At 44.8% G+C, this 14,314-nt stretch overlaps 1 protein-coding gene across 2 annotated transcripts in view; it reads left to right on the forward strand.

Annotated features, from left to right (window-relative positions):
* AHCYL1 (adenosylhomocysteinase like 1) overlaps positions 1 to 14,314 on the forward strand; it is a 37,174-nt gene that overhangs the window by 10,473 nt on the left and 12,387 nt on the right. For both annotated transcript variants that reach the window (XM_067531887.1, XM_067531888.1), the window contains exons 2-6: positions 11,196 to 11,307; positions 12,050 to 12,193; positions 12,912 to 13,012; positions 13,394 to 13,496; positions 14,183 to 14,277. In XM_067531887.1, the coding sequence (XP_067387988.1) occupies positions 11,196 to 11,307; positions 12,050 to 12,193; positions 12,912 to 13,012; positions 13,394 to 13,496; positions 14,183 to 14,277 (555 nt within the window). The remainder of the gene's footprint in view (positions 1 to 11,195; positions 11,308 to 12,049; positions 12,194 to 12,911; positions 13,013 to 13,393; positions 13,497 to 14,182; positions 14,278 to 14,314) is intronic.

A 14,314-nucleotide genomic window follows, 5' to 3' on the forward strand; every position in this document is an offset into this window, starting at 1 on the left:
TCGATTGCTGTGCTTCCCTTCTGCGCGCCATCTTCACCGCACAGCGCCGACGAAGCGCCACGCCACCTGAGGGGGTGGTTTTAGTGCGTCGACTTCCGGATCGATCGAGCGGGTCTTCACTGACTGCTCAATTGATCCAGATAGGTCGATCTGACAGTGGTGACTTTGCCGCCGTCAGTATAGACATACCCTGTGTCTACCCTCCCGCGGTAAATGCTGTTCTGTATATTGAACCCAGGGGTTGGGGGTCAGGAGACCCGACTGCTACTCAGTGGCAATATGACTTTGGGCTCCTCACTTAACCATGTGGTGACTCAGTTTGCCTACCTGTGAAGTGTGTACTGATGCAGTTGTATGCAGTATTGTGTAAAATGCTTGGGGAAAACGAAGTCTGTGGTTGGAAAGCAAGTGTGAAATCTTCAGTTTAAAAGGTAGCTTCTAAAAGAAGCCCTTAGTCCCTGACAACTGGAGCTTAGTGCAAGCACTTTCCTGGACACCTTTAACAAGGGAGTTGCTATTGCAGTACGAAACTAATGTAAGAACTGAGTAAAATTCCTAATTGCACAGTCCCCCTGGTTGTGTGTGTGTGTAATATCCCAGTACCGTTATTTATTTAAAGTCACTTCACTTTTAGTAGTTGGGCATAATGGGTAACGGTTTCAAATGTGACTGTGTAAAGGTAGACACGTAAGTAGGTGCTGAGCTCTCCTCACCCACTGACTTTAGTGTGTGGTGGTCACTACTTCTGCAAACAGATCACATTATTTAGGGGTGGGCTCTTCAAACGATCTAGAGGGAGGGAAGGGGCCACCTTGCAAAATGCACACTTCACTCTCTCAGGCCTTTTTAACATTTAGCATTGCACTGGTTTAACTTTAAATCGGTTTAAAAACTGAATCTCTGTGACTTTGATTAGGAGCGGGTTTATGCTGTTGCATTAATTTAACTAAATTGGTTTAAACTCTCACCTTCAGGTGCAGTTGGTCTTCGAATATGGGCGAGGTGTCAGTCTCCTTTAACGATCCCAGCTTGGCTGACTAACCTCAGGCACCCAAGCTTTTAAAAATTGATCCCTATGCCTGTAATCTGGGCAATCTCCTGCTCTAAAATCCTTCCCAGAGTCCAAGGGCTGTATACTTTATCTCTCCTTTTGGTGGCAAAACTTTGCCTATGCTCCTTGAGGAATGAGTTACTTTGACCCTGAAGTTTTTATAAAGCAGTAATTGTTATTGTTCTCAGTTACTATTTAACCATCAAACCCTTAAGATCCCATTTATTTTATTTAATGTTGTGTTCTGTTTATTTTTTCCCTTAACCGCCTCTTCACATGTATCATTATATGACAATTAAAAATCAGAGGTAGTTTTTCACCCCATTAACCTTTGTAACTTGCCTGCTTCTTTCAAAGAGCAACCTAGTCTCTGCTGAGCTTCAGATTCTTGTGACAGCCTTTAACCCTCTTCTTGAAGCAGATGGAGACTTCTCTTTAGTGCTCTCACTAACACAGAAGCCCTTCCCTTCAGTGAGGAACCCAGACAAACCTTAGGGTTTAGTTTGCATTATCAGGAGCTTAGTACCCTTTAGTTCCTGGCTGGTTGTGGCATAGGATTCCCAAACTAAAGTCTGGGATCTGGCTATAAATCCTGCTCCATAACCAATGCCACATGTGCTACAGAAAGTAATGAAGGTCTCAGCAGCTTTTAGCTGCAGTGACACAAAGTCAGAACAAGGAGGCCTTTGTGTTAGACCTAGACCTACCAGGTGTCTCGAATGGCATGTGTGCCTTAGAATTATCACTACTGGCTCTTGAGTGGAGCAGTAGAAGGCCCTAAACTACAAAACTGCTAGCCAGTCATCCTGGTTTGGCTGTGATTTGTCTGAGCAGGGCATTCCCAGATGATCCCTTCTAGAGGTTGTGAGAAAACAGAATTGGGTAACCCCTGCTCCACAAGTAGGGCAGGGTGAGCCTAAGGACATGGGCAAGCAGCTAAGTCTTTTGGCAGGAGAGTGGGTATGGCTAAGTGCAGAAGGTCAGGAATGCTGCCCTGGCACAGCATAGCAATATTTCATGTACTTGTTCCTTAACTAAACCAGCTTTGTGGTAATTGGATGGAAGTGTCATCCATTCAGGGCTCCCGCTGATACTGACAAAGGAGGGTCAGCTGCAGTTCCCCTTCCCAAAGGCAGCAGTTAGCCCAGAAGAGTCTGGAGTAGGAAACTTACTAAATAGCTGTGTCATAATGGGTTGCTGTTGAGGCTTCTGGGAGTGCTGAGGCCATGTGAAGCTACCAGCCTCCTCCGTTCAGAGAACAGCAAGAGATTCTGTGACAAGTTATGGGCTCCCTGTTTTCAAGATTGGGGAAGAAAGCAGCTGCTAAATTTTCATCAGTCTAACCTAGCAGTAGATACTTTACACCTGAGCCTACTCTGAGCATCTTTAATGAACTGCTTTCAGGGCAGACACACAGTCCCTGTTAGGGCCTGTAAGGGGTAGTGGGACATGCCATGGGCAGGAATTACCTGGGAGGACTGGACTCACCTGGGCAAGATGGATCAGTGGTGGCTGTGGGTGGGAAATGGTACCTAAGTAGTAAAGTATAATAGGTGACTCTGCACAGAGTTCCTAACACATAGTATTTCAAATGGACTCTCATTTGAAGTGGAGGTAAGATGATCTCAGATTTGCATCCTGAGAACCAGTTACTCTGGTATGTGTAACAGTGTCATTGGGGGTGTGGGAGATGGCCACGAATTAACCTGCTGGTCTGCTTCTGTTCTTGATCTAGAAGAAGAAGCTGCATGGCAGCCAAATTTCTGCCTGTCTGAGGATTCACCAGCCGCTTGTATGCCTGAAATGAAAAGGGTCGATGTGAAGGTTTCTCCCTCTCTCCTTGTAGCTAGAGTTATTAAACATGACGATTTGCTTCCGAAAATAAGTGAATTAAAACAATCACCGTTTAAAAGCTTCTGAACTCACACAGTGAGAGAGCCTGCTGCTTATGAGAAAACAATTCCAACCTCCCAGGAGGAAATCATGTCGTGGAAATGATCTTTCTGTGGAATAATTAATGATTGACGGTAGCGGTAGCATTTTGAGACGGCTCTCCAGGCCTGTTAAAATCCGTAATTGTAGTTACGAATTACAGAATCAAATCTGCAGTTTTCTAACCTAGCTACTGGACTTTGTGTCAGCAAAGAGGATAGGTGCAGATTGATACTGAGCTTTTTATTCTGATAAAGTTTACTATCAGAATGGAAAAGTAAGAAATGAAAAGAACAGGTTTCATCAGGGCATCTTCTGTAATCACCCTTAATGTGACCTGCAGAGCACAGCATGCAGCCAATAGTCCCCAGAGCCACTGAGCTATTGTTAGGGTGAGCAGATTAAATCAATGGGACACTGTGTCCTGATCTTTGTTGCTGGATTTCTGTGGTCTCCAGTGGAAAGGTCCCAGGATCCCTGACCCTCTGACTCCCTCCGATAGTGCTCTCAAGCCAAGTGGAGAATGTGCCTAATTCACTGGCAATGCCAGAGCCCTGGGAAGACATGCACAATATTTTCTCCTGGATGGCAATGTTAGTCTGGTGCTGTGTGTTGCAAGTCTTCGTGCTGTCTGTAGACTGACTACTCTTGGTGTTATTAGTCTAACAAGTGATTCTATAAGAAGTTCTTGAGATTCCATATTTGTGTCTTGATGGCATTTTCTCAGCTGACATAACAAAGGGTGTTTTTTCAGTATCCCAGCCACACAAAAACCAGCCTGGGATCTGACAGACCAGCAGGGTTCTTTCTACGTGGTATCACCAGTAGTAAACAATTTGGCAGCCAAATTTCTCCCGTAGGTGTTGGCCTTACCAGGAAAATACACTTTTTATCACCTGGAAACATCCTAATGTAGCCAAAGCAGTTTTTTGTTTTCCTGTGTTAGCAGGTTGAGGTATGCCCTAGGCTCTCTCTAGAGTTTATCTGAACCAGCTAACAGATGTGAAAACTAAAACCCCTTGTCCAAACATTTGAGTTCCCCTCTTGCTGAATTGTCATTGGACACTTGCCAGATATTTCTCTCTGTTCCAGTCATTGAAATTGCTATAGGCACACTTTCCCCCAGTATGGAACTCATTCAAACTTGCTAGATACAAGTAACTGAGGATACATTTCTTCTCTCCCCCTCCCACAATTAGTGCTTTGGGATAGGTTTGTATTTTCCCTTAAGCTCCAGTTCATTCTGGAAGCACAGGCACTGGGGCTGGTTTTTGGGTGCATTTATAAGAACCATATATATCAAACAGATCTGTACAGAAGTTACATGCAGCAGCTTAAATGCAGCCCATCTATTCCAGGAAAGATGATTTAACTTGCCTAAATGCATTCATAATCTCAGAGAACTATAGAACCCCTACTATGTATCTGGGGCAAAATCCAGATGGCTTTCCATCCCATGAAGGGTGATTCTGTGTTGCTGGAAGAATTGGGGGTGTAGGTCTGATAAGTTGCTGGTTGATCAGAGCAACCCTGTACAACTGCCATAGAAACTTACCAGCCCAGGTACAGAACCTACTTGCTTGCCTTTTGCCATGCTAATGAAAAACTAAAGACTTTTTACACACCTGTCTGATCAAGACACGCCATGGATGAGTGAATGCAGCCCTGGATTAGGCCGTGACCTACCCCTGCAGACAGTGGGCTATCAGTGCAGAAGCAGTTAGCTTTCTAATAAGGCAGTAGCATAGCATTTGAGGTTGCTCTGTAACACAGCTACACAATGATTGAGAATGGAAGTATCTCATAGCACAGCACAGCTTGCCTGCATTTCCAGCATTAGTTTCAAATGGCTAGGTGAGAACGGGGATCATTTTGACCTTTCAGTCTTTCTGAAGACACAGTACTGTATCTGGAGCTGTCAGAATGTCTTTGTCTTCTGTCCTTCTGCCACAGAATGAGCAAAATTAAATATCACATGCATTGTTGCACTTAGAAGTAGGTGGCTTTTACTTGGAAAGTGTTGGAACTGCTTGAAATATACTAGAATTGCACTAAATCCCTGGGGGGAGATATACTTTTCCGTTATTGACAAGTGAACTAAAGCCCCAATCTTGCACTTGAGTTGTGCCCTATGCTGGTTGCAACCTGTAAACGTTGCTTAATGCTTGATACTAGGCTTCTAAAAATATTGTGGCAGATTTAAAAGTTACAGAATGAGAATTTTTCTTTTCAGGAAGCACCTCCCTGAAATAACTGGTGTGGTCCAGTGCATAGATAACTGGAGTGGGTATTGGTAGACCTGGGTTCTAATCCTGGCTCTACCGCTGTCTGGCTGGGGGACCTGGGGCAAGTTGCTTCCCTTCTCTGTGCCTCAGTTTCTCCATTTGTAAAATGAAGACTCAGCTGACCTTCCTTTGTAAAGTGCTTTGAGCTGTGTTCATAGAAAGCTCTGCGTAAGAGATAAGTATCGTGTTGTTCTGCCTACTTAGTACCGAAGTGCTGGGATTAAAAATATTTTCCTTGCTATTAAATGCTGTGCTCCACCCAGTCGGAAAAACCACTTCCAGCAGAGTGAGAAGTTTGGGTTTCAATTAAAAAAAAAAGACTTCTCAAGATTGCTTTTGGCCTTGGGAGTCCGAGCCTGTATCCACAATGAAAAGGTGAACAGCCCTGCTTTCCAACCCTCTCTGGGAAGAACCAGATTAGTTGGTTTGTGAACATTACTCACAAACCTAGCCCCATCCAAGGGAGACTGCCTGGGTGGCGGCATTCCACAGCAGTGCGGTGCAGGAGAGCCTCTGCACAGTCAGTATGTAATTGGAGTTGGAGAGATTACAATGAGGATTTTCCCCTTAATGCCATCTAGAGAACCCAGCACATGAACAAGTAGGATGGATGGAATTAAGTGGGGGACACCACAGAGTGTGCAGTCAGACCTGTCTCCTACCCTGGCGTGGGTAAACTCCTCCCCAGCCCCCTACTCAGCCAGTCAGCAGACGTTCTGTTAGTTTGTTGCAGACTGGGTTTGAAGAGGGTTTAATGCTGGAATAATTCATTTGATTAGTAAGCTGCTTGCAATGTTTGATAATATTTTTAGACAGGGCAGATTTTGCTAAGCTGCAGCGTTAAGATGAGCTCTGTTAAAGCCGGCATGGGGATTACTGTGGTTAATTCAGCACTTGGTTTCTTTAGCAACCGATTTCCCTGGATCCAAACTTGCCTTTTTAGAACTGAAAAATCTTGGTGCAAATGCCAAGACAGGAACCTCTTTGAGAATAAATGTGGCATTTGCCCAGAACCTGATGCAAAAGAACTGCCAGTGGGGGGAACATTAGGAGTGGGAAAAGGGAGTTGGATGTACTGGTGGTGATCATCCATGCAGTATTGGTGACTGCAAAGGGACTGTGTGGGTTAGTGGTAGATCTCCATCATGCAACCTTTCCTGCTTCTGGTCAAATCCTGAACAAGCTTTTTTCAAGAGAATATTCATGCAGGAGAGGGTTGAAATCACCCTTGGACTAGAAAGAGGCTTTTCCCATCATGACTGTATTGATATATAGTGAACTCAGATGATTTTGGGGATGAGTGCTTCAGAAGCAATGTTCCAAGCATATGCCAAGCACTGACTGATGAAATGAAGCAGTTATCTGCTCTTTTCGCAAAGTGCATGTTATGGTTTTCTCCTCTCATGTTCCCAGCCCCAAAAGCCTCTCTCGCCTTTAACTCAGTCTAAGAAAATGCTTTATCACTTTATGCTGTTTTAATGTCTGCAGCTGCTTTTGGGGGCACCCTGTCCCATCCTGGATTTAAATTCTTGGAGGAAGTGGGAGGTTGCATTTTTGAAGCTGCTAATCTTTCTACCTAAAGCTATGTCAGTAATGCCGTGTATGAATTCTCCCTCCAGTCAGCTTGAAAAAACCCCACACCTTCTTTGAGGAAGATTTACAGGCAACAGGCCATGAACAAAGTCCAACAAACTGTTCCTGGATTGAAAATTTAGTGCATTTTTTTAACATCTGATTGTCAGCCTGCCAGCTCTTGACCTGCACACGGAGTACACTAATTCTACCTGTTTGTTCTTTATCTGTCAGTAACCAAATATTCTAGGACATTGTTGCGATGGCCTCTTTATTATTTTCCACCCAAACTAAATCAGTGTAAGAATTGCAAAACCAAACTGTAAACTATATTTAACCACTCCAGTAAACCAACTTCATCCTACTGCATGCAAGTCACATGATGTCTGCTGGGAAATCCAGACTGGAGAACATACCAAACTGCAACGATCCTGATAAGGAAGAACAATATAAAAAAAAGTTCTTTTCTGCAATCACGACTTCGAAATCTACAGCTGCTTTGTTTGGGTCTAAAGACTGACTTAATCTGCTTGTAGTGCCAGTGGTTGTGCTCTGGTTTCTTGATGCCAAGACTACTGTTGCCACTAGCCTGGGGTTACTGAGGGGCCCTTCTTAAAAGTGAGCACTCTTTCTGAGGAGCAGTGTCAAGGTAACTTACAAGAAGATGACACAGAGGTTTGAAATGGTCTTTTACTTTGCCTCGAGCCCTTGTCCGTTATGGACAAACCAAGGTGGCCCTGCCACCTCAAATATGCATGTCCTTCTCGCTGCAAATGTAAGCCCTGCCCACTAGCATGAAAGTCCTGGCCATGTTAGAAAAGCAACCACGTTTGTGTAGCTTACCTGTGGCCAAATTGTTTTCCCTGATTGTGTGGACAAAACTGCCATGGTTCAACCCTAGTAAGGAGAAAGCTTTTGTTGTCAAATTCCCACTGTTGCTAGCGCTGGTTCAGTAGTAAGAGAGGGAGCCATACTGTAGATGACTTGCTGGTGTCCACTAGCATTTAAAATAGCCATTTAGAGGTTGGGCTGAGTAGACCTGGACACTGAGGTGATTAAAACTCCATTGGCCAAAGGAGCCCTCTTTTCACTAATGCTCCTACTCCTGCTACCACAATACAGCTCTCAGTGACCGTAGACTATTAGCAAACATCTCTGATGTAACCCCCCCCCCTGGGACTCATTATTCAACAACCTTCCTCCAGTCATCTCAAAAGAAACTTCGCCCTCTTAGAAGGAGCCAAGGTTTGAATTTGGTCCTGATGTCTCTGTCCATGCTGACAAGAGTAAACTAGGGTGTGACATGGGTTAGCCATAACCAAGTTGAACCGTTACTGTTCTTGTGCAGTCGGTCTATTAGAACTCGTCCCAGAGTAGCTGTACCTACTCGAGGGTCAAGGATCTTATCACAAGGTTGTGTCACTGCTTCCAGTCCTGTTCACTGTGAGTTATATTCCTAGACAGAGCAATAAGCCTGGCAGTTGAGTAATGGTGGCACATAAGTGGCTCCAGTTTCTTCTGAATGACGGTGACGGTGGAGATTGATCAATCTGAGGTATGTATCCAGCCCTCATTACTGTAGCGCCTCACAATCTTTTATTTATTTAATATCACTTAACCTCTCTGCCTCAGTTCCCCATCTGTAAAATGAGAATAATAGCACTGCCCTGCTGCACAGGGCGTTGTGAGGGTAAATATGTTAACAATTGAGGCACTTAGATACTATGGTGAAGGGGCCAGATAAGTACATATTAGATATTTAGCCTTACAATACCCCTGTGAGGTATGGTAGTGCTCTTAACCTTTTGTACAGATGGCACTCAGAGACTGAGTGCCTTGCCCAAGGTCACCCAGGAAATATGTGGCATGGAATTGAATCCATGTCTCTCAAGTTCCAAGATACTACCTTTCCCACTGAACCATCCTCCCTCTCTTCAGTGATGGGTTTCAGTCTTTGTTCTGGCTGCTATTAGGGGATTGAGACAGTGTTAGTTACAAATGATCTACAAGGCATTCTGATCATTTTGATCACATCAGAGCTTTCCAACAGCCATTGATACAACCTAACTCTGGCTTGTTGCTTCAGTGAATAAAGGGTGTCGCTAATGCATGCGGAACCACCCTTCAGTCATGCCTGAAGTATAGGAGCTGGTTGGCTGACAACTGTCATCGCTGATCTGAAATGCAGCCTTCTTTAGCGGCCTGTCCACCGCACATGAGATGAGGCCTCCTGGAGCAGTCGTCCCTAGAGTATCGGCAATGTGCTTTTGTGTACTCTTTTTTTTGTATACTTTTCCTGCCATATGGATGGTAGCTTGGTCTTTGTCTCTGGGGATTGCCTGGGTGATACTTCCAGCAGAATTCATCAAAGCTGCTTATCTCTCAGGCTGGTAAAACAAACTTTGCATGAGATTGTCCTTGTTATGCTCTTCCTATATTCCCACTTAGATATGAGTCAGGTTAAAACCCTTTTCAACCAGTCCCCTCACCACCCCTCTGGGGAAAGCCCCTTCATATTGGCCCTGGTATGAACACTTCAGCTGCAACTCTTATCAAGACAACCTTGCAACAACATGCACCCTTACTACTATATCTTACATATTTCTCTTCTGTTCATATTCTCCTACCATGCCCATCACAGTGGTATCTGAGCACCTAAGATGCCTGTCATCTTGGAATCTGGCTGCCATCAGACCAAGATTGTTGTACACTTAGTTTTTAGCGGTGCTTCCTGCAGGATTTCTGTGGCTGCAGCAGCACAGCTGCTCGCTCGCCTGAATGACTGTGGTAGTGTTACATTAATTGTGTATTTGGGCTCAGTGGATGGACAAGTTCTCCTTGGCGTAGGTCACCTTGGATGAAGCACTTGCTCCTTCCCACCCCGGAAGTCCCATCTCACTCTGTACCTCCCCACTTCTGAACGCATCCGAGGAAATTTAATGGTTTTGAAGGTTTTGTTTGTTGTGTAGAACCCCCATCCTATAATACCACCTGTCTCAACTTTTTAATGTGCTCTTCAATCTCTTCAGGACTCTATTCTAACTGTGCTATTCCCTGACTTGGAGGGTGTTTTGTTAATCTGTACTCCTGAGAATATTTCATCCCTGATAAGAGGTGTAATTAAATCACATGCCTTCACGATCAATGAAGGGACAAAGAGGATCAGGACACCGCTTTGTGGGGTTTAGCGTCATTTATGGGACTCTGCTTTTGTAACCTATGGAAGTGCAGCATAAACCAATATTTACTGGCTTGTCAAAGCCAGTTTTATTTCTCATTTAAAGGGGTTCTGGGGAAGAGATTTTCAAATACTGTGCCCAAAACTTGCACTTGTTTCCCTTTCACATTTTTCTTGCTCTGCTTCTTAAGGTAATAAGGATTTTCTCACTCTGATCATACAGTATGTTCAAAAAACTGAATTCTGAAGCAGTTTGGGACTAACCCTGGCACTTTCCTTCTCCTCTCAGGCCCTACATACTAGAATTTTATGAAATAGCAGAGGAAGGCGATGAACAGAGTCTCGCTGCTGGATGAACTGGAAGGAGAGGCCAGCTAAGAGCTCTGATTACAATTGAAACATCTGTAATAATAGCAGAGGAAATTGAACATTAATGCAATGTCAACTGCTTTTTGTTGAAATGTTCTTACTTTTCAGCTTTTACCCTAGTGTGCCAAATCCTCCTTTAATGTAATTTTTGGGATTGCAGTATTTTTAGTCCTCAGGATGCTTCCCTCCTGGGGTGAATGTCCTTAGAGGCACCCGATCATACACCTCCAACTTGTATCTCCCTAGTACCCCAACCAACCCTCTTGCCATTGCATTTTCACTTGCTACCCAGTCAAAACAAATCAGTGCATCGTGTAAAGCTTCTTTTCAATAAATAATCTGCTGTAAGAGTGACACCAGTGCTTTTGTCATCACGTGGTTTGCCTGTAAGGGATGATCACCCAGAATCCTGTGTTATAAGGGTTACTCTAACCATTCTCAGCTTGCTTCTCAGGGAGCCTGGGAAGGGTTAAAAGAGATGTTTCAAGGCTTGTGGGGAAGTATGCTGGATCCTTGCTTAACCTGGGGTGTCAGGTGACTAATCTGCATTAACCTGCTGGTGACAGAGATGACTGAAGAGAGAATAGCCATTGAGCAAAGTGTGTGGGGCGAGGGAGGAGGCTTGAATTGTAACTTTGGTTCCTTGGGAGGCAGATCTGTTAGCTCTATTAAGGGAACATTGAGTAATGCTAGTTTGTTACTGCAGCAGCGGGGACAGAGAAAGGAGCCCATGAACAAAGCAGAATGAGTCATTAGAGTGTTTCCTGTGAGTTTCTGCTGTTAACACTAACTCCTTTGCACTTCTCAGCAAATCCAGTTTGCAGATGACATGCAGGAGTTCAGCAAGTTCCCAACCAAGACTGGCCGCAGGTCCTTGTCTCGCTCCATCTCGCAGTCATCCACTGACAGCTACAGCTCTGGTAAGTGTGGGCCTTCCTCCTTCCTACCACTAAGCCCCCTCTGGTTTCGATGCCATGGTCCCTCGCTCCTGGAATTGGAAGCACTCAGCGGGGATGCAGTGTGCAAATAATTGTGGGGATTGCCTCCAGTTTGAATCCTGGTCACGTTTCTTCACTAAGCCAGAGAGGGTTTTGTCTTGTCAAGGCTCCTCTTCCTCAGGTGCTGACTGCATTTTGTTACATCCTAAACACTTTGAGTGGCCCATACCTTTGCTGTTGCATTGGGCTTTGCAATAAAACAGGACATCAGGAAAACAGGAACGTTTCTCTAGTCTAACTTGCAATTAAAACCAGTCTCTTTGTGAGTTAAAGACTTTATGTGCGTCCTTCTCCCCCAACCCAAAACAACCTCTCTCAAATTATTTTGACCATTTTCAAGTAGTTTTGAAAATCCTGATGAAGTAGCTCCACTTATGGAACGTTAAATGTTCTGCTAAATCGTAAAACCACCTTGTCTATGTTGGCATTTACACTAATGAATGATTAACATGTTAACAGACATGCCTTTAAGAAATTAGAGAATTTAAATGCCAATTTCTCTTTAGATATTTGTTTTCCCTTGCAGTGTTTGAAACATAGACATTGCAGCTTTTGCTAGTGCATGACAGACAGGAAGTGAAACTGACTAGAAATGCAGTTGGTAGAAGGTAATTGGACTGGTTAGCCTCTGAGATCCTCATGTTGTTCTTCTTTCCTGATTTAGCTGCATCCTACACAGATAGTTCTGATGATGAGGTGTCCCCACGAGAGAAACAGCAAACCAACTCCAAGGGCAGCAGCAACTTCTGTGTGAAGAACATCAAGCAGGCGGAGTTCGGGCGCCGGGAGATTGAGATTGCTGAGCAAGGTAACAGGAGGTCTTCCAAGCCAACTGGGCTGTATTCCTGCCTAGTAGCATAAAGCAAACCAAGGTATATCCTGAAACCTCCAGTTATGGTCAGCAAATATCTTGATGTTCTCCTTGAGGCATCAGCAAACCATGTAGGAAAGAACTGAACTCCTGACAGGTGCTGTGTTAATGACAAGACATACAGGGTTTTTAAGTACCTCGTCTTGGGAGCAGCAGGAGGTAGGAAGAATGTAATGTTCTGATGGATTTTGATGGGGGAAGTTTGACGTGTGAAGATCTCAAAGCACTTTTCAGAACGTAAAACCGGTGGCACCAGCAGACCCATTTCTTCTGAGCTCATGAAAAGCTGTGACTTGTATTTTAAAGTGGGATTTGATGGTGCTTGGCTGGTTCAGGGAATTGGTAATGGTGAAGGAGCATGCCTTCAAACTCTACCCACCCACACATTGTTCAAGCCATGGAAGATGGAAAGATTCCAGTTGTAAAGATCCTTGCAGGGCGACAATCTTGGGAGGAAGGAATGCATCATAATATGTTCTTACCTTAAATACTTGCTTTAAAATGCCCCACTATTCCTGGGTATGTGCTACTTTGGCTATACGGAGAGATGGGGTGCACAAACTGGCATGGTGTCCTGGTAAAGAGGCTTGTATGGAGAATAACCAATGGATGGGTGGACAGAGACCTCGTTAAAAACCCTCTGTTCCTTTCACAGACATGTCTGCTCTGATTTCACTCAGGAAACGGGCCCAGGGAGAGAAACCTTTGGCTGGAGCTAAAATAGTGGGCTGTACACACATTACAGCACAGACTGCGGTGAGTACTCCTTGGGCTTGGGACTTTGGGGGTGGAGGGGAGAAGGAAGAACAGTGACTGGCTTTTCCTCTTCTCTGTTATCTGTGCAAATAATCTTGGGAACTTTCTCAGCCCTGGGGGAATATGAAGAAGTGATTCAATATTGCATAAATACACATGAGTAAATTGTGTGTGTGTGTGTGCACATGTAAAACTGCTCTGCAGCTGCATTTTCCAGTATAGCTGCCCCAGGATCCCAATCAGCAGATGTTTCCTCTCTTCATTGCAAATGGCCTATGGTTGAGTCACTGTCCCCTTCCAGCTCTAGGCTGGAGTTCTCTAAAACCAGACTGTTCTTACAGCTCCTTCTTGGGCTGACTGTCGGTTTGCTTCTGTCTCCAGGTGTTAATCGAGACACTGTGCGCGCTGGGAGCTCAGTGTCGCTGGTCTGCTTGCAACATCTATTCCACTCAGAACGAGGTGGCTGCTGCTTTGGCCGAGGCTGGTGAGTGCTGTGTGAGCAGCAGGAGGGGAGAGATGTAAATACAACTTATGCCAGTTTCAAATTGCTTTGCCAGTGTTTCTGTAAATACCATGCTTGCCTAGATTACTATGACTACTACTTCGCAGCCTGGTCTGGAGAAATGTTTCCTGGAGTCCACAGAGCTCCAGGACTACTTAGGCATGACTAGATTACCTGTAAACAAAGGGAGAGTTTGGATACCCTGGACAATTTAGCCAGTGCCATCTCTGCTCCGGCATATTCCACATTAGCTGGTAAGCTGGAGGCAGTTGTTTTTACTTCACCATACATTTCTCTGGTGCCTTTCAAGGAATCCCAAACCACTTTGCAGACTGTGTGTGGGAATCCTTCCATCCACCACTTCAGTGCAGTCATTTCTGGGGTGGGAGACAACACCTATTCAACAGTGCACTGCAATGTGGTACAAGAGTTCAGGGCAGGGTTATAACACTGGCACGTCCTTGACTGAGCTTGCTGTTGCACTCTGTCCAGCTGCATCTGGTTTCAGCAATGGATACTTCGGTTAGTGTAGACTTAAAGAGCTGAGGGAGTTCAGCAGCACAAGAGCAATCTAGCATGTGTTAGGCCCAGGCCACGGTTTCTGCTGGCCTCGTTCAGATCCCTCTGAACAGAGCAGCAGCAAATGACTTTATTTTTCCCCTCCCTAGGTGTTGCTGTGTTTGCCTGGAAGGGGGAGTCGGAGGATGATTTCTGGTGGTGTATTGACCGTTGTGTTAACATGGATGGTTGGCAGGCCAACATGGTAATGGGAGCATTTCCCAGCCTTTCCTCTGCTCCTC

This window comes from Emydura macquarii, unplaced genomic scaffold (genome assembly GCF_026122565.2).
Source record: "Emydura macquarii macquarii isolate MOO-44397 ecotype Brisbane River unplaced genomic scaffold, CSIRO-AGI_Emac_v2 contig_3220, whole genome shotgun sequence".
NCBI lineage: Eukaryota > Metazoa > Chordata > Testudines > Chelidae > Emydura > Emydura macquarii.